The 25,815-nt window shown below is 35.2% G+C and overlaps 1 protein-coding gene across 3 annotated transcripts in view; it reads right to left on the bottom strand.

Annotated features, from left to right (window-relative positions):
- HIPK1 (homeodomain interacting protein kinase 1) overlaps nt 1-25,815 on the bottom strand; it is a 74,731-nt gene that overhangs the window by 13,831 nt on the left and 35,085 nt on the right. For all 3 annotated transcript variants that reach the window (XM_037826320.1, XM_037826318.1, XM_037826319.1), the window contains exons 3-9: nt 25,323-25,446; nt 8,626-8,745; nt 7,754-7,840; nt 6,971-7,155; nt 6,476-6,638; nt 4,638-4,863; nt 658-779 (exon numbers count right to left, since the gene is read on the bottom strand). In XM_037826320.1, coding sequence (XP_037682248.1) covers nt 658-779; nt 4,638-4,863; nt 6,476-6,638; nt 6,971-7,155; nt 7,754-7,840; nt 8,626-8,745; nt 25,323-25,446 — 1,027 coding nt within the window. The remainder of the gene's footprint in view (nt 1-657; nt 780-4,637; nt 4,864-6,475; nt 6,639-6,970; nt 7,156-7,753; nt 7,841-8,625; nt 8,746-25,322; nt 25,447-25,815) is intronic.

The raw sequence follows: 25,815 nt of genomic DNA on the forward strand, positions 1-25,815 counted from the left end.
AAAGGCATCTGTTAAGAATTCCTCCTCCTATTCACAAAAAAGGGTTTCTGGATTTCAGAATTCCCTATGTGTCAGGGTCCACAAACATTTACCTACAGAATTTAAAATATATTTGCTGCTTATATAAATACTTCATAAGGTTTCTGATTGTCTTCGTTGCATATTCCATGGCAAATATAATGTTTTAAAGCTTTCTACAGCCTGGTTAAACACAAGGAGGAATGTAATACGTGAAGAGGCATCCTCATGTAATCCAGCCTCTCAACCATGAAGAAATTCTGAAAGATTAAGCACAAGGGACACTAAGGAACAAAGGAGGAAACTTATACTTTAGAGTCAAAATGTCACATGTACTAAACCTTCAAGATATCCAACATAATAAAAAGTTAACTTCATCTCCCCAAATGAGAGCAAACTTACTCAAAAGACAATTTCTCAATGTCTGGATATTTATCCAAGTCTAAGGAAGACACTGGTCGAGTTGCAATAATGTTAGGAATATGGGTATCATTCCATATAGAAGTTTCTTTTTAAATCCACTGAATCATGACCAAGAAAGATTTTATAGTCATAGCAAATACCATTATCTAGGACAAAATATCTGATTCTCAATAGTGCTTCAGCAATATTAAGTATCCAAGTTGCTATGGTTTTTACCTGTGTAAGAACTCCGGACTGAATCTGCAGTGGCTGAGCAGCTGGCGCCTGGGGTACAATTGGCACAGCATTATCCATCCTCACAGGGAATCCAGAATGTTTTGTTGTTGCTTGTAGTCCAGCTGTTGAAAATAACATCACAGTTAAATTGCTTTGCTAGGTCTGTGGATTCTGTTTCTTTAGTTTTTTGTTGTTGTTGCTGTTTGTTTCTTGTTTTAGTATTTCTGTTCAAATAATTTACTACTCAGACGTTAGTCCTAGAAAGGAGTTTCATCAAAGTCTTGGGAGTTTTAAAAAAAGGGAGAATTGGTTCCCTTCAGGGTGGATTAATGGGAAAATATTTGATACAGGGAGGGATGGTTTAAGGGAATTCTAAATTCTTTCTTTATCCAACAAAATTTAAAAACACAACACTCATCCCCATTAACAACATAGGCAAAACAACAAAAACAACCACCACCACCCTTCACTAAGTTACATTCACCTTTTAATCCACTAAGGGGAAAAAACCTTAAGTGTTTATTCAATTGTAATCAATTAAAAGCAAATATTTAAATATAATTATTACTTCTGATAAATTAGATAAGAAAAATTACGAAAACCTCAGTGATTTATAATCTAAGTTATCCTTGTGTTTAGAATGTTTCAAGGGGATGTTTTCTCCATTCCTTAAGAAATATGACCCAGTTCCCAATTTAGTCATATATTTTATCTTTAACCAGCACTAACTGAAGAACTCAAACTTAGAACAAAAGTATTAAAAATATAGACATTTTGGTTTACAGATACACTTTCTTCTACTTATTTTAGGAAATCTGCTCCTTGTCATTGACAGCCTTCTAATAAGGCTCTTTTGTGTGGGAAATTGAGAATTCTTTGCTGCTTTTATTAATCTTTTTAACAAAATGTTTTCAGGAAAGGCCTGTAATTTCGGCTTCACCATGACAAACTTTAGAACAGTGACTATGTCTCATTCATCTTTTTATTCATTATGCATTGAGCACAGATGCTAAATAAATGTTTCTTACAATATCTTATCCTGGGGAAAAAAGGAGCTCAAGATGTTCTCCCTTTTGACAACACTTACGAAGAGAGATTGGAAAGCTCTCTCCTAAACCTACCTATCAAAACTTTCAATGCAGACAACTGAAGTTACTATTATGTCTCCAATTCATCAACAGTTATTAAGTAAGGATACATCTATTTTCATTAGAAGACTCTTTTGGTGACATTTTTTAAGCTATCACCAACTAATTTCTCTTACTACTAGTATATAGGTATCAAATGAGCATAACTCATAAACCCTTATACTGTTATTTTCAGTAAATCAGTCTTCCAATTTTCAGTAATTTTTACTAGCACTGTGCTAAAAGATTGGCATAAAGGAAAATACAATTCAGAAATGTACAAAATAAGAGGGAAGAGTAAAATCTCAATTAAAATACTCTAAAAGCAACTTTTTTAAAATGCTACATATATATATATATTTAAGTAACAAATCCATATATCAAGATTAAAAAACTGCCCTTCGTGCTCCCTTACACTATTCTATATAATAAGAAAACTAAGCAACATCAAAATTATTGTCTGTATTCCTGGGACACATAGCTAACTACAAGACATAATTATTGTAATAGTCTTCTACAAATTGGTAGGAACTGAGGAGGCAAACTTTCAAAAGATAATGTTCACTAAAGAAGCCCATCTATGGATTCCATAGTGATGAAGTAAAATGGGATGAAATTACAAAACAATAGTTACCACTGAGAAAAATGTACATCAGTTTGATCAACTGGAATAGTATGGAAACTAGTATTTATAGAATTGACCTACAAAAATGTGACTCTAAAGAAAAATCAGATTGCTACAGTAACTTAGGCTAAGTAAGCCACGACAGTCAAGTTGGTTTAAGACTAGCTCCTTCAGGAAACCACAAATGGAAAAAAAGAATTAGCCAAAGGTAACACTTTTGGAAGCTTCTCCCCCTACCCTGAATCAAGGATTAGAGAGGGGGTGTGTGTTTTGTAGGGACAAAGTTCATTATTAAATAAAGAACCATGGAAGTATGGAAAGAAAAGTAAAACTGCTTAATTGATGAGAGTCTATCCTCCTCTATGTATAGACCTCTTGTAAAATAGCAGATGGTGAGAGAACAGTGGGCAACCTGGAATAAGGGACTGCTGGGCAGAAACCAGCATATGGTTGTGGCCGGCAAGGCAACTGAAAACTCTTTACAGGTATTTGAGATTAAATACTGAGAGGCAGGATAGAATAATATCTAAAAATGCATAAGCAATGAACCCACTGCTTGGGTTCAAATTGTGGTTTTACCAAACTAGTTATAAGACTTTGAGCAGTTGACAGAATAGTGCTTAGTTTTTTCTGGTTGGGGATACCAGAGAACCAGATAGCAACCTCCTAGGTTTGTTATGAGGATGAGTTAATACATGTACTAGCACTTAAAACAATATCTGGCATACAGTAGAACATATCAGGTATCATCATCATCTTCTTCATCTTAAATTCAAAAGTCCCTTTCATTTGGAAATTTTAAATTTTGCTTTACCTAGTTCCTCAGGTTATTTACACTTCCTAGATAGGGAAAACAATTCCCAAAGCTTATATTTATCTAATTATACCAAAAGGGGTTATCTTACTTTTGCCCTCAACTTCTTCAGTTTACATTTTGTTTTGTTAAGTAACTCAAAAGTTCTTCTGCCCTACCCCTTAAGTATCATCTGAGAAGAAGAGAACTTCAGAGTCCCATGTGAAAATTTTCCCAATGAAACTCATTTTGGCAAAGGTGGGGGCTAGTTTGCTAAGTTCAGTAGAAGAATTACTCAACATATGACAACCCAAAGAATAGTATTTACTATTGTGAAGTATACGCAGAAAATAATTTGCTAAATTAGGCTAAATTTGCATTTACGGGCTTCGAATCTGCTCCTCTGCTCTCCCTGTCGTCTCTCCCTGGTTTACATGGCTATTGCTCTCCTGTCCTCCCGGTAATCTCTCAGTTTTCCCTAGCCCCTCTTTGCCTTCTGCTTGCTCCGACTCTGTCAGAAACCAAACAAACAAAAAAGTCACAATCAATAAGTAGCCAAAGTAAAAAGATAAAAATGCTACCTGCTTCTACATAAAGTCCTGAGAAGCCTGAATTCCCAACAGGGTACTGACATTGACTTTTTATTGAGGAAGTCAAGTGTGTAGTCAGAAATATTTTCTTAAAATAATTTAACCTTTTAAATGGTTCAGCAACCAAAAAACACACATTTCCCACATTTCAGAAAAAAGGAACCAGATGAACTGGATTACAGTACAATAATGAGAAAATGAGGAAGAACGGGCATATGAAAATTAAAATGGTATTGCAACACACTTCAGCTATTTTGTTCCTCTGCTGATAGGAGTTTGCAGGAACGATACGATTCATAAGCTGAAGTGGATAATCCTAACGCTTTACCCACACAAGCACCTCAAGCTTATAGAATTTTTCAGTTCAATAAAAAATGATCTTTACATTTTACAATAAAATTTCTACATTTTAGAATAAAATTGTCTTTTACTTGGAAAACTAATTCTTATTTTATAATGGAATAGGGGAAGTAAGATTCAATATATGGCAATTTCATTTACAACCAATTTTTCAAGATCTACATATTCTGCATATTGAGAGATACACACTTACACAGAAGATATTTGACACTGGTACAAGGCCTCAATGGGAAAAAACTGGTATCAGGCAGTTCAATTATGGAAACATTATAATCTGTCAGGTAATATCATAATTAGATAAATAAGCAATGTAAAAAGGGAAAATCCATTTTGTGATATCACCTAATTTCAGTTACCTTCATTATCAGAGACAGAGTTTAAACTTATCAAAGATAAGAACAAAACAACTAGATGCCTAGTAAGGATCTGCCTAAAGCAGCTAGGTCTGATATAATACCATATAATTTAGGAGTTTCCCCACTTACTTTGAAAAGCAGGGGGACATACTATAAATGTTTGTTGGAATGGATCTGTCTGAGTGCAAATCTGGGTGGTTCCAGGCTGCAAAGAAACACCCTGCTGAGCAACTCCTGGAACTGGTGCTGCAGATGATGGGTACAAAGCAGACTGGTAGTTTAGCAGTGAGACATCTGAATTAGCCAGAGAAAGAGTAGCAGCTGCTGCAGTAGAACTGGAAGCTAGAACACTGGCCTAAAAAACAAAAGGATTAGAGTTGTATATTGGTATACAGCAGTGATAACAATATTGTTATACACATAGACTCTATCTAGAAAAACAAAGAACAAAGTTTAAAAATGTAATGTTGACTGTCTTTGAAATAACTCTCTGCTTAAGAAATTAAGATTTCCCAATTCCTAAATTTAATAGATATTATAAGGTCAAATAAGCAAACCAAGAACAAAAAAAAAAAATGATCCTGTACTGGTTGGGGCCATATAAACCCTAATCTCTTCTTTCTGTGCAAAACGTTGTTGGATGTGAGATTACCAACAAATCTCAAAGCTCTTCATTTAAGAAGTAGATCTAGCTAAGAAATTTGGAAGCTTACATTTTCAGTAACAAACTTAAATGTAAATATCCCTGGTTAGCAAGCAAATGCAAATCCACCTCTTCTCACTGCCCTCCCGCCTACGTGAGACCTGACATTCAGGGGGGTAAATCTCCCTGGAAATGTGTGATATGACTCCCAGGGATGAATCTGGACCCGGCATCATGGGATTGAGAACATCTTCTTGACCAAAAGGGGGATGTGAAATGAAATAAAATAAAGTTTCACTGGCTGACAGATTTCAAACGGAGTTGAGAGGTCACTCTGGTGGACATTCTTTCTTACGCACTATACAGATAACCCTTTTTAGGTTTTAATGTATTGGAATAGCTAGAAGTAAATACCTGAAACTATCAAACTCTAACCCAGTAGCCTCGACTCTTGAAGACAACTGTATAACAATGTAGCTTACAAGGGGTAACACTGTGATTGAGAAAACCTTGTGGATTGCACTCCCTTTATCCAGTGTATGGATGGATGAGTAGAACAAAAACTAAATGAAAAATAGGGTGGGATGCGGGGGACGATTTGGGTGTTCCTTTTTCTTTTACTTTTTATTTTTATTCTGATTCTTTCTGGTGTAAGGAAAATGTTCAAAAATAGATTGGGTGATGAATGCACAACTTTATGATGGTACTATGAACAGTTCATTGTACACCATGGATGACTGTATGGTATGTGAATATATCTCAATAAAGCTGAATTTAATTAAAAAAAAAAAAAAAAAAAAAAAAAAAGATTGTACCAGAGAGATAAAAGATACAGGAGCTTGGCAACGCTGTGTTCTTAACAACACTACCTGTCCTAAGATACCTGATCACTTGGCTAATACAATTGGGGAAATTTTATTCAAGCACTACGCAAAAGGTAGCCTTCTGGGACATTTGGAAAGAAAAGGATATGAAGCCAAATTCATTAAAGAAACTGATATCCTTCAACACATAAGAGAAATGTGGCTAATGTCAGTACAACTAACAGAAATCAGGTACTATTTATTCGATTGTGCTAAGACTATTGGGCCATGGATTTGGCCTTTGAACTTAATTTCTGTCAGCATGTGACTGGTAAGCATTAATAATGATTTTGTGATACTATTTATCAGCAACCCAATCTTCCAACACTTTTGTCAAACAGCTAATTCTTAGGAAGTAATAAGACCATCAAAGCAAAAACTGGTTTCTTTACTTGTCCTGTACTCTTACTATTTTATGCTATCCCACTTAAGCTTGAATTTCAAAATTGTTTACTGAATACCTGATTGTGTACTGTATTGAGCTGGTTGCTGAAGCTCATGGTTAGATTTGTGCTTGTATTTGGAGCAACATGCGTAGTGAAGGGACTCTTGATCTGACTCACTGTATCATACATGTGAACCCTCCGCTTGCAGATCTCCATGTTCTGAAAACAAGACTTAACGCTGAAAAAGAGATTAGATTCACTGAAATAAACGAGTGCTGAGATTTAAACATATAGCAAATAACTTAAGATGAACTCGGATCAAAGTTTTTTCCCAAATACTCCCACATAAAATAATCAATAATTTTTATATAACTATAAAGAGGGAAAAACATTCAATTTTTAATCTCATGAATTTTCAATGAGAAGGAAAAGCATCCGTGAGCCAAATACACAAGCACTCAATTTCCTGCTCACTGGATAGTTCCATTTAACTATAAGTTGGTAATGAAACAGAGTATCCCAAATGAGAACCATATCATAGCAAAATGCCCCAAACTATACCATACTCACTGATTGCTATGTGGAAAATCCAGAAGGTGAGTCATTGTCACAAATTGATGGTTAAGTGTTTTCAAAGGAGTAATTCTCTTATCTGTATCAATTGTTAGCATTTTTTTTAACAGATCAATGTATTCTCTTCGATCTGCCTTCTCTGCCAACATGTCTGTTCCCTCTAAGTCCGTGGACATATTCACCTTTCCAAGCAAAATTTTAAAATATTATACTTCATCACTTAAACTTTAATGCTGACACTAATAAAAATTATTAGTATAATCATTTTCATAGGAAGAAACTCTTTTTATGCGGCATATTTAAAATCTTCACCTAAATTTGTTGGTAGAATAAAGCCAAATAAGTTATTTTTATTCAAAATTCGGAAGCAAACAAGTTAAGCAAAAGTGATTGTTACTACTTAAATATAAAAAGTTTCTATTGTTGAAAAGATTAAATGAAAAGTGTAAAGAATTTTAACAGTTTGGATAAGCACTCAATAAATGTTAGCACTTAAGTATTTAGTAGAGATAAGTAAACTTTCATAAACGACATTTCAAAATACTGACTTGGAACAAAATCAGTTTTAAAAAAAGCAGGGGAGAAATATATAATTCCAAAGTATTTTTCTCAGGATTAAAATGTTCTTTTAATATATGGCAGAAATGTAATTTTTCTATAAAACTGAGAATGTATACTAGAAAGATACCATTAAATTTGTCTTTAGTATTACCAAAGGAAGTATGTCTCAGATTAAAGACATACATAAATGTCTAGATTTCTGAAACTTCCCATGCTCACCTGAGCCATGTCATCTAAACAGTTAAAAATGTACTTCCGAGCTTCTTTTGATTTTATTCCAGTCTCCAATTCATGTTCTTCAGGTGTCTATAAAATATGATTTTTTAAAAAATTCTTATTTGTGTGTTACTTTCACATTTTATTTTGAATTAAAACCAGAACACAAAGAAACGAATATCATCAACTTGCCAACAATAGACAGCAAACATGAAAGTAATTTACAACCATAAAATCCTCTGGTGGAGAGATGTGGCCTTGATATCTGGCCACCCTTTCAAAAGTGATAAACAAATATGCAATGCAATGATGAAGCACAGTTCCTCAAGAATATTAACAGGAAAAAAGTAAAATGATCATTTTTCTCTTAAAGCTAATTTCAAATGAATTTATATTACAAATGCTAGTGTTCAACAGCCTAAGAAGGCACAGAGCCACAGGGTGAATCAAATTATTCAGAGATTTCTCAAGTTAAAGGAGCAGATTCAGAAGTAAAAAGAAGATATTCATTTTGAGAAAATATATAAGGCTTAAGTATGGGCAGTTAGAAAAATAATGTTGAGTGTTATCATGCTTATTGACAATTCTCTAAAAATCAGTCATTAGTCTTCACATCACTAATGACAAACACTAATGTCCACACTCCCTCTCAGTTCAGCCAACTGAACTGACACTTAATATTTTGTTTGACACTTAATATGTTTAGATAAGGCCAAATGGGTACAATAAAATAATTTTTCAAAGTATTTCCTCCTGAAAACATACTTCACCCTCTCCTCTGCCCTACCCCACCCTCGAGAATTTAATAACCGAACTCTGAATCCAAAGCTGTGGGGAAAAGTACAGGAACAGGTAGCAAAGGAGGAAAGACAGACCTTAAGCCTCCACAGTGGGTACCCCAAATTAGGATCTCTGTTGAAAAACCTGGTTGTTTTTGTCCCGGCACTGAGAAGATATTCAGCTGGCAGGCCTTGTGTTTGTGAAATGTAACGAATCTGAAACATCAAAACATTCATTTGGAGTGAAAAGGGAAATCATTAAAGACTTCTACATTAAAACATTATTAGCTCTAGCCAAAAGAGGACAGTATCATAAAGAAATTTAACTCTTTCATCAATACAACAGAAATTCATCTGCAAATACATATGTATGCCCATAGGTAATTCCCCAATACTTAATTGAGTAACTTCCTTGTTACTGTATCTGTTTTTCACAGGGAAAACCCAGTTTTGAAAATTCTGAGTGTACTCTTTTGTGCTTTTTAAATAGACTTCTGATACAAAGTTCAGAAAACTTAAGGAGATTTCTAGGACAGAAAAGAATAGTTTCCAACAAAATCTTTTTCATGGATTATCAAGGTTATTCTCGTCTGTTTTGTTTTAAGTTGGAAAGGTTAGGAAAAAAATCTTTCTTAAAGTTATTTCTTTCACAGCTATCTGAGCTCTTGTCAACTGCCCTTTCTCTAAATTGCTACAGCATTTACCTCTCATAACATAAACTGAGCACTTAATTTATGTTGTCTACCTTCCCTATACCAATATCAGTAGACATTATGAACCGTGTTCATTCATTCAACTTTTATTGAACACCTACTATGTACTGGGGGCGGTAGTTTCTCAAAGTATGGTCTGAGGATCCCTGGAGGTCACAAAGACCCTTTCAGGGGGATCTAGAAAGTCAAAATTGTTTTCATAATAATACTAAGACTTCTTTGCCTTTTTCCCTTTCATGAGTGTACAGCAGAGATTTCCAGACCAGAGGTAATGTGTAATGATGCTGTTGCTCTAACGACTAAGGAAATCTACCTTGTGTATTCCCGCATTTTAAAAGTTTCTCAGTTTTACTCCTACTTCTTTTTGCTTCTGCAATTCTCCCCATCCAGGAGAGCAAAAGAAGAGGCAATTTTTTACCAATTTTAGAAAGGAGAAAAAAACTTGTAAGCAAGTAAATAAATCTTACTTTCAAACTCCTTCCCCCCAAAATCTGAATTTCCAATTCAGTATTTATTGATAGTTATGAACCACATAAACAGAGCTCCTTGGGATCCTTAATACTTTTAATTTAGAGTACAGTATAAAGCAAAGGTTAGCAACTGTGGCCTGCAAGGCAAATCTGGCCTGCCACCACGAGACAACTTTAGATAACAGCAGCATATTACTCCAAATCTGTGGGAGTTACATAACTGAAAACCAAAATACAGCAACAGCAAAATAGGAAAAAAAATTTTAATGTGGATGAGAACATTTTAAATGTTAATTTATTCTTATTTTTACATTTTTATTGTGGTAACAAATAAAAATGAAATTTTCCCATTTTACCACTTAGACGTGAAATTCATTGATATTACTTATTTTCACAATATTGTGCTACTATTGCCACCAACCATTACCAAAATTGTTCCATCACCCCAACACAAACTCTACCCATTAAACAATAACCCCATCCTCACCCTACCCCAGCTTAACTCCCGATAACCTGTACTCTACTGTCTCAATTAATTTCCATATTTGAGGTATTTTGTATAAAGGAAATCATACAATATTGGCTCTTTTGTGTCTGATTTATTTCACTCAACACGTCTTCAAGGTACATCCACGCTATAAATGTCAGCACTTCATTTTTTTTAAGGAAATATTTATTTTTAATTGTGGTAAGATATACATAACATAAAAAACATTTTAACCATTTTAAGTGGGGACAATTCTTTGACATTAACTACACTGACAATACTATGTAGCTTTCACCCCTATTTGTTTCCAGACTATTTTCATCATCCCAAACCAAAAATCATACTTATTTAGTAATAACTCTCCATAACCTCCCCCCCCCCACAATACTGGTAACCACTATTCTGTTTTCTCTATCTATGAATTTGCTTCTTCTAGGCATTTCATAAAAGAGAAATCACAGAATATTTGTCTTTTTGTGTCTGGCTTATTTCACTCAACATGATATCTTTAAGGTTCAATGATAGAGATGTACCAACACTTCATTTCTTTGTATGGCTGAATAATATTCCATTGTATGGATATACCACATTTGTTTATCCATTCATCTGTTGATGGACACTTGAGGTGTTTCTACCTTTTGGCCATTGTAAACAATGCTGCCATAAACATTGGTGTACAAGTTATCAGTGGCGTCCTGCTTTCAAATTTTAGGGATATAGTCCTAGAAGTGGAATTGCTGGATCATATGGCAATTCTTCCTTTAACTTTCTGAGGAACTGCCAAACTGACAGCGGTTGCACCATTTTACATTCCTACCAACAATGTATAAGGATTCCTATTTTTTCACATCCTCACCAAGATTTATTTCCCATTTTTTTCTTATCATTTTTTTTCTCTATTAGAGAAGATGCAGGTTTACAAATCATGCATAAAATACAGGATTCTCATACACCACCCCACCACCAAGGTCTTGCATTGGTATGGAACATTACTTACAAACCTTTTTATAATTGTACTACTAATTAAAGTCCACGGCTTAAGTTAGAGGTCACCATTTTTGTAATGCAGTTCCATGATTTTTTTTTATTGTTACCATATATACAATCTAACATTTCCCCTTTCAATCACAGTTAGATATATATTTCAGTGCTGTTAACTGCATTCAAATGTTGTGCTATCAATGCCCCCATTCATTACCAAAACATTTTCTTCATTCCAAACAGGACCCTATACATTTAAAGCCTTAACTTCCCATTTCCTATTTCCACCCTGTCCCCTGGTAACCTATATTCTAGATTCTGACCCTCCGAGTTTGCTTATTCTAATTGTTTCAAATCCGTGAGATTGTACAATATTTGTCCTTTGGTGTAGGACTTATTTCATTCAACACGATGTCTTCCAGGTTCATCCATGTTGTCACATGTATCAGGACTTCATTCCATTTTACTGCTGAACAATATTCATTGTATGTATATACCATGAATTCAACAAAGTGGAGAGGTATAAAATCCACACCCATCTTTTTTTCGGAATAGTGAACAATGCTGCTATGAACATTGGTGTGCAAAATATATATTCACACCCTGCTTTCAGTTCTTTGGGGTATATACCTAGTAGTGGGATTGCTTAGTCATATGGTAGCTCTATACTTGGCTTTTCGAGGAACTGCCAAAAATCTTCCACAGTGGCTGCACCATTTTACATTGTCACAAGCAATGAATGAGCATTCCTATTTCTCCACATCCTCTCCAACACCTGTTATTTTCCATTTTTTTTAAATAGCAGCCATTCTAATGGGTATAAAATTGTATTTCATTGTGGTTTTAATTTGCATTTCCCTGAGGACTAATAAAATTGAGCATCTCTTTTCATGTGCTTTCAGGCCATTTGTACACCTTCTTTGGAGAGATGACTATTTAAGTCTTTTGCCTTGGGATGTTTGTGTTTTGTTGTTAAGTTGAAGGATTTGTTTATATATTCTGGATAGTAAACCTTTATCAGATATGTAGTTTCCAAATATTTTCTCCCAATGTGTAAGCTGTCACTTTACTTTCATAATAAAGTTCATTGAGGCTCAAAAGTACTTAATTTTGATGAAGTCCCATTTATCTATTTTTTCTTTTGTTGCTTGTGCTTTGGGTATAAAGTCTAAGAAACCACTGCCTAGCCAAGGTCTGGATGAGGCTTCCCTAGTTTCCCTCTAGGAGTTTGCTAATTCTAGCTCTTATATTTAGGTCTTCGATTCACTTTGAGTTGATTTTTTGTATACGGTGTGAGGTAGGTGTACTCCTTTGTTTTACAAATGGAGATCCAGTTTTCCCATAACCATTTGTTGAAAGACTACTCTTATCCAAATTGAGTGGTCGTTGCCACCTATGGTGGTCTTTGCCACTCAGTTGGTCATAAATGTGAGGATGTTTATTGGTCTATATGTCTGTCCCTGTTTTGATTACTGTGGATTTGTAATAAGTTTTAAGACTGGAAAGTGTGAGTCCCCCAACCTGGTTCTGCTTTATCAAAATGGTTTAACCTATTCGGGGCCCCTTACCCTTCCATATATATTTGATGATTGGCTTTTTCATTTCTGCAAATAAGGTTGTTCGGATTTTGATTGGGATTGCATTGACTCTGTAAGTTGCTTTGGGTAATATTAACAGCTTAATGATATTTAGTCTTCCAATCCATGAACATGGAATGCCCTTTAATCTATTTAAGTCTTCTTTGATTTATTTTAGCAATGTTTTATAGTTTCCTGCATACAAGTCCTTTACATCCTTGGTTAGATTTATTCCTAGATATTTGATTCTTTTAGTGTATAGAAAAACTACTGATTGTGGGTGTGGATCTTATACCCAACCACTTTGTTGAATTCATTTATTACCTCTAGAAGCTTTGTGGTGGATATTTCAGGATTTTCTGTATATAGGATCATATCATTTGCAAATAGAGAAAGTTTTATTTCTTCCTTTCCAACTTGGATGACTTTTATTTCTTTTTCTTGCCTAATTTCTCTGGCAAAAAGTTCCAATACAATGTTTAATAACAGTGCTTACAATTGGCAGTCTTGTCTTGTTCCTGTTCTTAGAAGGAAAGCTTTCATTCTTTCACTATTAAGTAGGATATTATCAAATGTATGATTTCCAAATACTTCATCCTATTCTCTAGGTTGTCTTTTCACTTTCTTGATAAGGTCCTTTGACACTAAAAACAGAAGTTTTAGCTCTTATATTTAGATCACTGGTCCATTTTGAGTTAGTTTTTGTACATGGTATAAAGTATGGGTTCAAATTTCATTCTTTTGCATGTGGCTATCCAGTTTTCCTAGCACCATTTATTGAAGACTGTTCTTTCCCCATTGAGTGTAGTTGCAATCCTTGTTGAAAATAAAATGGCCATAGATTTGGGGATTTATTTCAGAACTCTCAATTCAACTTCTTTTGGTCTATTTGCCTATCCAAACATGAACTTTGACATATGAAAAGGTAAAATATTTTTAAAATCCAGGATAAAATCTATGCAGACATTTAAAATGATAGGGTAGAGGTATATTTATTGACTTGTAAAGATATTTCAAATCATATTAAGTAGGAAAAGCAGATTTCAAATTAAATACAATCTTACTTATATTTTTTAAATTATTACTTTTTTCACGTTAACATCTTTGAAATCAGGATGTTTTACAATTCATAGCTATCATAGTTTAATCAACAGTACTCATTCTTGGAAATACAATAAAATAATGCATCTCTTAATCAATGGTTGCTAGATTTGATGAAATACAGTATATATGCTCCTAAATACATTATATAAACTTGTATCTGGAACATAACTATATGTAACATATATTCAGTCATTCTTTCAATTCAAATTGAGCTGGCATTCTGATGAAAATAAATAGACTTCTATAAAAACATATAACAAAGGAACCTGATCTAGACTTGTGGCTGATGAGGAAAAGCTCCTTGAAGAAGTGATTCTTGAGCTGATAGGCCTTCAGTAGGCACTGACTAAATGAAAGGAATAGGTGGTGTGAAGTATTCAAAACTGTGGAAACAGTATGTGCAAGGCCCTCTGCTAGAAGGAATCATATCTTTAACCAGTGCTGAAATGATGCCAATAGGGCCGGAGCATAGAAAAGCAAGGGAGGATTGTGTAAGAGAGAGGAGGAATAGACCATGTAGGGGTTTGGAGACCATGTTAATAGATTTGGTCCTATATTCTAAAAATGATGGGAAAGCACTGAAAACCAGTGGAGGGGCATGTTCAAATTTGTGTTTTGAAAAGAACATCCTGGAAAAAAGATCGAAGAGAGGCAAGAGTATAAAAAGGAGACTGTCTACTAGCCCATGTAAGTGATTTATCAAGATAGGCTGAACTAAGTAGTAGTAATGGAAAAAAATGAGTATGATATGTAGGTATACAGGACATAAACTGTCAGGAGATTCATGCATACACATAGAGAAACTATGTTTTTTCCTTCCTAGAATTTACCTCAGTTATATTATATAATTATTTGTATGATTATTTACTTAATGTCTATTTCCCATCACCAAAGTATAGCCTCCATGAGGGCAAAGTAATTTGTGCCATAGTACCTGGCATGAAGTGTGCTATTTATATATATGATGAAAATTTCAAAACATACATAAATAAATACAAAATATACCAAAATATAACAAAGATTACCTCTGAGTGTTAAAACTACTAGGAGTTTAAATTTCTGTCTCAGCTTATTGCATATTTGCTAATTTTCCTATAATCATGTACTTATGGAATTTAAAATTTTTAAATTTTTATATTACAGAAAGAAAGAGTTACATTTGTGAAGTTCAAATGGAAAGTGATCACCCAGATGTTGCTTTCACATGGCTTAAAATAAATCGACAACAAAAACCCCACATTTATGCAAAGAGAATTATTGTCATTCGTTATTTTAAACAAAAATTAAAATGTTTCCAACAAATTTGAGTCTGTAAATAATATCAATGGAGGGTACACATATTTGACTCTAACACTGACAAATATCTGCCATAAAATTTCAGCTTACAGCATCTACAAAATATCCGCAACTAATATTATACCTAGTGAAAGACTGAATATGCTTCTCTCCTTAGATCAGGAACAAGACAAAGATTATTTACTCTTACTACTTCTATTCAACATTATACCAGAAGTTCTATCTGGGGCTAAAACTAAAACAAAAACAAAAAACAAAAAATAAAAAACAAACAAAAAAAACAACCGGCATCCAGATTGGAAAGGAAGAAATAAAATTATCTTTTTATGCAGCTGACATGATCTATCTAGGAAGTCATAAGGAATCCACTAAAAATCCATTAGAACTAATAAATGAGTTCAACAAGGTTGCAGGATACAAGATCATATGCAAAAATCAATTTATTTCTATACACAAGCAATGAACAATCTGAAAATGATACTAAGAAAACAATTCACAATAGCACGAGAAAAAATAAAATACCTAGAAATTAATGTACTCAACGTACTCTGAAAACAACGAAACGTTGAGAAATATTCATGGTTCAGCAGCCTTGCATTGTTCAATATTTTCCAAATTGACCATCAGATTCAATTCAATTCCTTTCAAAATTCCACTTGGCTTTTCTAAAGAAATTAACAAGTTGATTCTAATGTTCATATGGAAATCCAAGGGGACTGGAAGAGCCAAAACAATCTTGAAAATGCAAAAAAAAGTTGAAGACCTCATATTCTTGACTAAACTTACTACAAAGCTACAATAATCAAGAAAGTGTAGTTCTGGCATAAGGACAGATATATAGAACAATGCAACAGAATTGAGAGCTCAGAAACAGACACTCATATTTTTGGTCAATTGATTTTTGACAAGGATACCAAAACAATTCAATGGGAAATGAACAGTCTTTTCAACAAATGGTGCTGGAACTGGACATCCAAAAGCAAAAGAATGAAGTTGGATCCCTTCTTTACACCATTCACAAAAATTAACTCAAAATGGAGCAACACAGATGGGGCCTCTCTCTCTCTAAGCCCACTCAGCTAGTAAACTCATTGCCCTCTCCCCTATTTGGGACATGACTCCCAGGACAGTAAATCTCCCTGACAATGCAGGACATGACTCCTGGCATCATGGGGTTGAGAAAGTCTTCTTGACCAAACAGAGGAAGACAAATTAAACAAAATAAAATTTCAGTGGCTGAGAGATTTCAAACGGAGTCAAGAGGTCATTCTGGAGGATATTCTTATGTACTATATAGACATTCTTTTTTAGTTTTTAGTGTACTAGAATAGCTAGAAGGAAATACTTGAAACTGTCGAACTGCAACCCTGTAGCCTTGATTTTTGAAGACAACTGCATAAGTATGTTGTTTACGCAGCGTGACTGTGTGATTGTGAAAACCTTATGGTTCTCACTCCCTTTATCCAGTGTATGGACAGATGAGTAGAAAAATGGGGACAAAAAATAAATGAAAAACAGGATGGGATGGGGGAATGGAATGTTTCTGGTGTTCTTTTTTAGTTTTATTTTTATTCTTATTTTTATTATTTTTTGCAGTAAGGAAAATGTTCAAAAATTGATTGTGGTGATGAATGCAAAACAATATGATGGTACTGTGAACAACTGATTGTACACTGTGGATGACTGTATGGTATGTGAATATATCTCAATAAAAGCGAATTTTTTTAAATTACAAAAAAAAAAAAATGGAGCAACATCCTAAATAAACAAGTTAAAACTATACAGAAGAAAACTTCAGGGTAAATCTTTGTGATCTTGGGTTTAGCAAAGGATTCTAAGATATGACATCAAAAGCATGAACAACAAAAGAAAAAACAGATAAGCTGAACTTGATCAAAACTAAAAGCTTTCATGTATCAAAGGACACAAAGTGAAAAGAAACCCAAAGAATGGGAGAAAATATTTGAAAATCACATATCTGATAAGGGAATTTTACCCAGAATATATAAAGAACTACTTCAATCAATAATAAAAAGATAAAATTTAAAACAGGCATTTTTAAATTTAAAAATAGTCAATTTTTAAATAGGCAATTTTGAGGGATGTCATCAACATGGCGACATAAACAACCATTGAAAACTTCTCTGGAGATTCAACGAAAAAAAGGACAATTCTGAATTGTTTGAAACCCGGGAGGAACACATAGACTGGAGTAAGACCCTACAAATGCTGAATTGAAGAAAAAGAAGAAATATCAGGTAGGAATTTTTGGTCCCAGACCAGTCGGTCCTCTCCCCTCCCCCTCATTCAGTATCCATGTGAGAAAGGCACAGAAACAGCAGACAGGACCCCTCCCACTGGGAACACAGATTTTAAAATCTCACAGCAGTGAAAAATACCCTCACTGTTTGAAGACCCAGTGGACAGGGGAGGACATTTCAAGGCTCGATCAGTGAGGGACAAAGAGACTGAGAAAACAGAAAGAGATGCATTTCCTGCCCTGGGTCTGAAAGCCCTTTCCCCACTCATGAAGGAAGCAGCAGCCAGTGGCTAGCTCCCAGGCAGAGTAGCCTCTGATATGATTAAGTTACCAAGAACAGTGCCATCTGCTGGACAGTTTGGAAAGTGCAGAGACACTTTCTTAGGAACATAGGAGTTGATGATCTATATGCCCTGTACAGAAACCCAGCCCTATTTGGGCTGAGAAATAGGGAAGATCCAACTGTCAAAGCAGGGACCCAAACAAACCCAGATCTTGCTAGCTGGCAGAAAGCAGAGCACCACTGGAAGCCAGCAGAGCTGTATTACCACACACAGTGGACCTGCTGGGGTGCCCAGTGCCTACCTCCCATCCCTATGGCAGGCCATGGTGGGCACCTGATTTTGAGGGCAAGAATGGAGGGGGGGGGGCGGTGCTAAGCCAATCTGACAACCAGCCAGGGAGAGAAACAAAGGAAAGATAAGAGATCAAAGTCAACCAACAAGAAAACCTTATGCAAGAGAGAGAAAACAACCTCCAGAATAAACCAATCAAGAAAACTACATGCCAATGCAGCAGAAAATCATGAGCCATATCAGGAAAAGGGGAGATATGACCCAGTCAAAGGAGGAAACTAACATTTCAACTGAGATTTAGGAGTTGAAACAACTAATTACAGATATTCAAACAAATCTTTTAAATCCAATCAATGAGGTGACAGAGAATGTGACAAAAGAGATAACGGATATAAAGAAGACATTACGTGATCATAAGGAAGAATTCATAAGCTTGAAAAAACAAATGGCAGAACTTATGGGAATGAAAGGCACAGACAGGAGATGAAAAAAAAATGATGACAAACAACAACAGACTTGGAGAGGCAGAAGAAAGGATCAGTGAGATGGAGAATAGGACATCTGAAATCTTGCACACAAAGGAACAGATAGGGAAAAGAATGAAAAATACGAGCAGGGTCTCAGGGAACTGAAGGACAACATGAAGCACCTGAATATGCATGTTATAGGTGTCCCAGAAGGAGAAGAGGAGGGAAAAGCGGCAGAAGGCATAATAGAGGAAAATTTCCCAACTGTTATGAAAGACATAAAATTACAGATCCAAGAAGCACAGTGTACCCCAAACAGAACTGATCCAAATAGACCTACTACAAGACACTAATCAGATTGTCAAATGTCAAAGACAAAGAGAACTCTGAAAGCAGCAAGAGAAAAGCAATCCATCACCTACAAGGGAAGCTTGATAAGACTAAGTATGGCTCTCTCAGCAGAAATCATGGAGGCATGAAGGCGGTGGTATGATATATTCAAGATACTGAAAGAGAAAAACTGACAACCAAGAATCCTATATCTGGCAAAACTGTCCTTCAAAAATGAGGGAGAGTTTAAAATATTTACAGGTAAACAGACACAGAGAGTTCATGAACAGGAAATCTCCTCTACAGGAAATACTAAAAGGAGTGCTACAGACAGATAGGAAAAGACAGGAGAGAGAGGTTGGAGAAGAGTGCAGAAATGAAGATATTAGGAGATAGAAAGAGGGTAGAGATTGGACATTTGATGTTGAAGGAGTATAGAATGTTCAGAATGTTCTAGAGGATTGATTGTGTCGATCTGGAGATGGATAGCACAATACTATGTGATGGTAGCACATTATTGTAAGTACACTGAAAAAAGATGACCGTGAATATGGTTGAAAAAGGAAGGTTAGGGGTCTGTATGACACCAGAAGGAAAGACAGAAGACAAAGACTGGGAATGTATAACTTAGTGAAACTAAGTTTCACTAACGTGTGTGATTAAATGTACAAATATAAGAAAGTTTTTGCATGAGGGAGCAGCAAGAAAGAATGAAGTTATGAAGCATGATAGACTGTGAGGACAGTAGGTTGAGTGAAATAAACCAGAAATGAAAAGAAAAACATTATAACGCCTCACTAATAGAGACTATTAACAATGTATAAACTCTGAGAATTGAATCTGGGAACACGGACTGTAAGGGGAAGGCTTATATCAAGGTTCCTAGATTGTAAGCTCTTACAGTGGTCACATTTATTCATGAGTTGTAACAGTTATTTCTAAATTTTGAGATTCTAAGCTGTTTGTGTGTGACGTGGTTGGTTCCTGAGCTTTGGGTGTCTGTGTGGCACCTAGGACTCAGAGCCAGAGTTTGGCAGTTGTGACTGTCAGCAATGCCCCATGAATCAACTGCTAAAGAGGCTGAAAAGGAGATCAGACTTTGACTGGAGATATAAATGAAATGGACTTAGTTGAGATTGGGGTAGATCCAACTAAAGGGTACAGGATGATACTAACCATGTTTTAAAACTTTGATTTCTGTGTGGGACCAAAGGAAGAGATAGATATATGGCACAAAATCTATATTTTCTATAGCACACTATACAATCTAACTTATATGGTCAGTTTACTCAAATGCCATAATAACATGGAACCTTGACTAAGGAGTGAGACCTTGTTGTTTGTACAGGTTAGCAAGAAGCCCCAATACAACCCAGAGTAATTTGGGCAGAGAATAAAAAGTATTTACAAAGCCCCACTGAGGGACTGTGGAAAAATGTGGAAATATTAAACTTCCCCAGCTGGGGAATTCCTGATATTCCCACAAGCACTGGGGACCACCAACTTAGTAGGCCGAAACCTCGATCTTGGGGCTTGCCCTTACAAAGCTTGATACTACAAAGGAGAGGCTAATCCTACTCATAATGGTGCTTAGGACTCACCCCCAGAGGACCTCTTTTGTTACTCTCTCCCTAAGCCAACTCAGCAGGTAAACTCACCGCCCTCTCCCCTACATGGGACACGACTCCCAGGGGTATAAATCTTCCTGGCAATGTGGGACATGACTCCCGGGAATGAGCCTGAACCCTACATTATGTGATTAAGAAAGCTTTTTGGAGCAAAAGTGGGAAGAGAATTGAAACAAAATAAAGTTTCAATGGCTAAGAGATTTCAAATGGAGTCAAGAGGTCATTCTGGGGGTAATTCTTTTGCATTATATAGATACCCCTTTTCAGTTTTTAGTTTATTAGAATAGTTAGAAGGAAATATCTGAAATTGTTGAAATGCAATTCAGTGACTGTATAACTATATAGCTTACATGGTGTGACCATGTGATTGTGAAAACCTTATGTCTCACACTCCCTTTACCCAATGTATGGACAAATGAGTAGAAAAAATGGGGACAGAAAGTAAATGAATAATATGAAGGAGGGGGATATGGGATGTTTTAAGTATTCTTTTTACTTTCCTTTTTATTTTTTGGAGTAATGAAAATGCTCAAAAATTGACTGTGGTGATGAATACACAACTATATTATGATACTGTGAACAACTGTTTGACACTTTGGATGACTGTACAGTATGTGAATATATTTCAATTAAAAAAAAGTAGATGAGTGGGGAGGAGGAGTATGGGATGCTTTGAGTGTTCTCTTTTACTTTCATTTTTATTCTTATTTTCATTTTTATTTTTTGGAGTGATGAAAATGTTCAAAAACTGTGGTGTTGAATGCACAACTGTATGATGAAAGCTGAACAACTGTTGTGCACTTTGGATGCCTATATGAATATACTTCAATAAAATTACATTTAATAAATAAATAAATAAAATAGGCAATTTTTATTTTAGACATTTCTCTAATGATATATAAAGAGTCAACAGCCAAAGGAAAAGAGGCTCAACCTCATTAGCTATTAGAGAAATGAAAATCAAAACACAATGAAATACCATGTCAAACCACTAAGATGGCTATAATCAAAAAGACAAATAAGAAGTGTTGACAAGGATGTAGAAAATTTGGAACCCTCATAAAATTTGGTGGAAACATAAAATGAAATAGACACTTTGTAAAACAGTTTAGATGTTCCTCAAAAAGTTACAAAGAGTTACCATATGACCCAGCAATTCCACTTCTAGATACATACTCAAGAGAAATGAAAACATACATCTACACAAAAACTTGTACATGGATTTTCACAGAAGCATTATTCTTAATAGTAAAAAAAAATGGAAATAATCCTAATGTTATCAACAGATGAAAATACAAATAAAATGTGGTATAGCCATACAATTGAATATTATTCAGCAATAAAAGGAATGAATTAGTGATATAGGTTCCAACATGGATACATGTTACAGTAAGGCTCAAGACTTGAAAACATTATGCTAGGTAAAAGAAGCCAGTCACAAAAAGAACATATATTTTTATGTAATGAATATGCTATGTTCAGAATATGCAAATCTATAGAGAAAAAGTAGATTAGTGGTTGCCTGGCAGGGAGGGGGTGGGGTGGGGTAGCAGAATGGGGATTGACTGCTAATGAGTTCAAGGTTTCTTTTTTTGGAGTAATGAAAATGTTCTAAAATTGAGTGTGGTGAACATGCTAAAAACCATTTAATCGTACACTTTAAATGAGTGAATTGTATGGGGTGTGAATAATACCTCAATAAAGTTGTTGGAAAAAAACTCAGCTATAAGAACAAGGATCCTACCATACAAATTTTTGTGCACCAAGATAAATTGTCCCCAGTGCTGCTCTGCAACATCAGCATCCTATTTATTTAGCACAGGAAAAACTACTTCCTCCTACTATTCAGTTTTCACATCTACACCACACACAAAAATTCTCAGAACTATCACGTCATTTCTTTAGAAGGAAAGCCCCAGTTGTATCTTAGCTTCTAAATCTAATTGTATTTGATTACACTTTCTAAGAAAAACTAAAATAACAATCTGTTTACTAAGGTCGAAGAGATGTCCCCAAAACACTTGGCCTAAGAATGGCACTCTTAGAGCTATAATTGCTCAGAGTAAGGTTTCTTAATCAGGAGCCCATGAATTCCCTAAAATTGTATAACAGTCAAAAAGGGAACAACCCAAATGTTATCACAAAACATTGTGCATCTTCCTTAGAAAACTAGATACAGAGTTACCCTTCGATCCAGCGACTGCACTTCTCGGAATATACCCAGAAGATGTGAAAGCAGTGACACTAACAGATATCCGCATGCCAATGTTCATAGCAGCATTATTCACAATTGCCAAGAGATGGAACAACCCAAATGTCCTTCAAAAGATGAGTGGATAAATAAAATGTGGTATATACACACAATGGAATACTATGCGGCTTTAAGAAGGAACGATGTCGTGAAACATGACAACATGGATGAACCTTGAAGACATAATGCTGAGCGAAATAAGCCAGGCACAAAAAGAGAAATATTATATGCTACCACTAATGTGAACATTCAAAAATGTAAAACAAATGGTTTATAATGTAGAATGTAAGGGAACTAGTGATAGAGAGCAATTAAGGAAGGGGGAATGATAACCCAGAAAGAACAGATAAGCTATCATGGGTAAATTTTAACGTTCTGGGAATGCCCAGGAATGACTATGGTCTGTTAATTTCTGATGGGTATGGTAGGAACAAGTTCACAGAAATGTTGCTATATTAGGTTATTTTCTTGGGGTAGAGTAGGAACACATTGGAGGTAAAGTAGTTATCCTACATTAGTTGTCTTTTTCTTACTCCCTTGTTATGGTTTGTTTGAATTTTTTTTTTATTGTATGTTTTTTTTTTTTTTTTTATATAGTTGATTTAAAAAAAAAGAGTTAATAAAAAAAAAATCAACCAAAAAAATATGCAGAGCCCCCTTGAGGAGCTGGTGGAGAATGCAGGGGTGTTGGGTTCCCCATCTTGATGGCTGCTGATGTGCTCACAGACATAGGGGACTGGTGGTTTGATGGGCTTAGCCCTCTATCACAGGGCTTGCCCTTGGGAGGACTGTTGCTGCAAAGGAAAGGCTAGGCCTCCCTGTAATTGTGCCTAAGAGCCTCCTCCCAGGTGCCTCTTTGTTGCTCAGATGTGGCCCTCTCTCTCTAGCCAAGCCAACTTGGCAGGTGAAATCTCTCCCCACCCCCCTACGTGGGATCTGACACCCAGGGGTGTAAATCTCCCTGGCAACCTGGGATATGACTCCTGGGGAGGAATCTAGACCTGACATCATGGGATGGACAACATCTTCTTGACCAAAAGGGGGATGTGAAAGGAAATGAAATAAGCTTCAGTGGCACAGAGATTCCAAAAGGAGCTGAGAGGCCACTCTAGTGGGCACTCTTAACACACAATATAGACAACCCTTTTTAGGTTCTAATGAATTGGAATAGCTAGCAGTAAATACCTGAAACTATCAAACTACAACCCAGAACCCTTCAATCTTGAAGACGATTGTATAAAAATGTAGCTTATGAGGGGTGACAATGTGATTGGGAAAGCCATATGGACCACACTCCCCTTTGTCCAGTGTATGGATGGATGAGTAGAAAAATGCGGGCAAAAAAAAAAAAAAAAAAAAAAAAAAGGCACCCAGTGAGTATTCTTTTTTACTTTAATTGTTCTTTTTCACTTTAATTTTTATTCTTATTATTTGTGTGTGTGTGGTAAAGAACATGTTCAAAAATTAATTTTGGTGATGAACGCACTATATAATGGTACTGTGAACAAACTGAATATACGCATTGTATGGACTGCATGGTGTGTGACTATATCTCAATAAAATTGAATTTAAAAAAAAAAAAGGGGTCTAAGTTCAAAATGGAGTAAGAATCCATTGCTTGGTTCAACCAAGACCGTGGTTTTTAAATCAGTTAATGGGGTTTTTTGTTTAAGGAAAATAAAGGAGCTGGCTTGTTTCTCACAAAGTAGAGGAAAGAAAGGCTAAAGACTTGCAAAGAACCATGTGAATGCTTACTATCATGTAGGCAACTCATTTTCTATATTTCACTCAAAGCCACGTCCAGAAAGTCAAATTTTGGAAACCTGGTAAATGCTACATCTACTCTAAAATGGATAGCGTAATCAAAATTTAGACTGACCAGGGAAAAAAACTGTTTTGCTCTTCTTCCCTTTTAATCGTGCCAGATAATTAATCATTATTTCTCAGGAAACAAAATAAACAAACTTGTATACCTACTATGCGCCAGACACAGTGTCAGGAGGATTCACTGCTGGAAAAAAAGTCCCTGCCTTCAATGAGCTTATAGCCTATTAGGCAGAATCATTTTTAAAAAGGAATAAGAAATGAGAATTCACAAAGTACTTCCATGGTGAAACTTTCTCCCTGAATGGACCAATTCTTTAGGAAATTGCAGCTTATTTTCTCCTAAAGCTTTTCTCTTTAGAGATCATTTATGGAAATACCTTTCCGCTAAGATGATTTCTCTTCTAAATCCTATTTTACAGACATCCAATATACATCACAGTTTCTGAACTAAGGTGTTTCAGTTTGAAGAGAGTACTTCAATGGTGTCACATATAACAGAAAAAATAACAATAGCTCGGAATGAGCCAAAGTTCACTGTTAAAATTCAAATTCCTCATCCCTACTTTACTTTCATATCTTAACTCACAAAATACATTAGTTAACAGAAGTTAAATCTACAAATCTGAAATAATATAAAATAAAATCCATTTTTTATTGCAGAATTACAAACATTCACTTCAGACTAAAAAGCAGGTAGAGAATATTCTATTATTCTTTTAAAAATTCTTTGTAATTGGACTACTCTTTCCCTGAAATCTACTTCACTAATACTTCTCTTCCTCTAGAATCTACTTAATTACTATTTCCATCTAAATAAACACTCTTACCTGATCATATTCTGAAGCACCAGGATAAAGAGGCCATCCCAGGAATAGTTCAGCTATCACACAGCCCAGTGACCACATATCAATAGCTTCACAAAATGGTAATCCAAGAATAATTTCAGGAGCTCTAGCAAAATAAAAAATTTCAGATAAAAAGTAAACATTATTTTGGAAAATTAACCATGTTGACTAAATCCTGTTTCGGTACTACTTAAAGGTACATTTATTTATGAAACTGAAAATGGCCTTTGGTATACAATCTGCCACCTGAAACTATTAAGGCCAGATGTGTTGTGGAATTCAGAATTTTTTGAATTTCAGAAAGGTAATACAGTATATGAACTGCATACTGCATAATTCCAATGGAGTTTGGGGTAGCAACCTACAATGAAACATTAATATTTCTGCAACAAAACACATGAACAGTCACACTAAGCCACCTAAATAAAGACTTTAAATAGCCTTACATTGGTTCAGGTCAGGTCTTGCCAATAAA

This window comes from Choloepus didactylus, chromosome 2, assembly GCF_015220235.1.
Source record: "Choloepus didactylus isolate mChoDid1 chromosome 2, mChoDid1.pri, whole genome shotgun sequence".
Taxonomy (NCBI): Eukaryota; Metazoa; Chordata; class Mammalia; order Pilosa; family Megalonychidae; genus Choloepus; species Choloepus didactylus.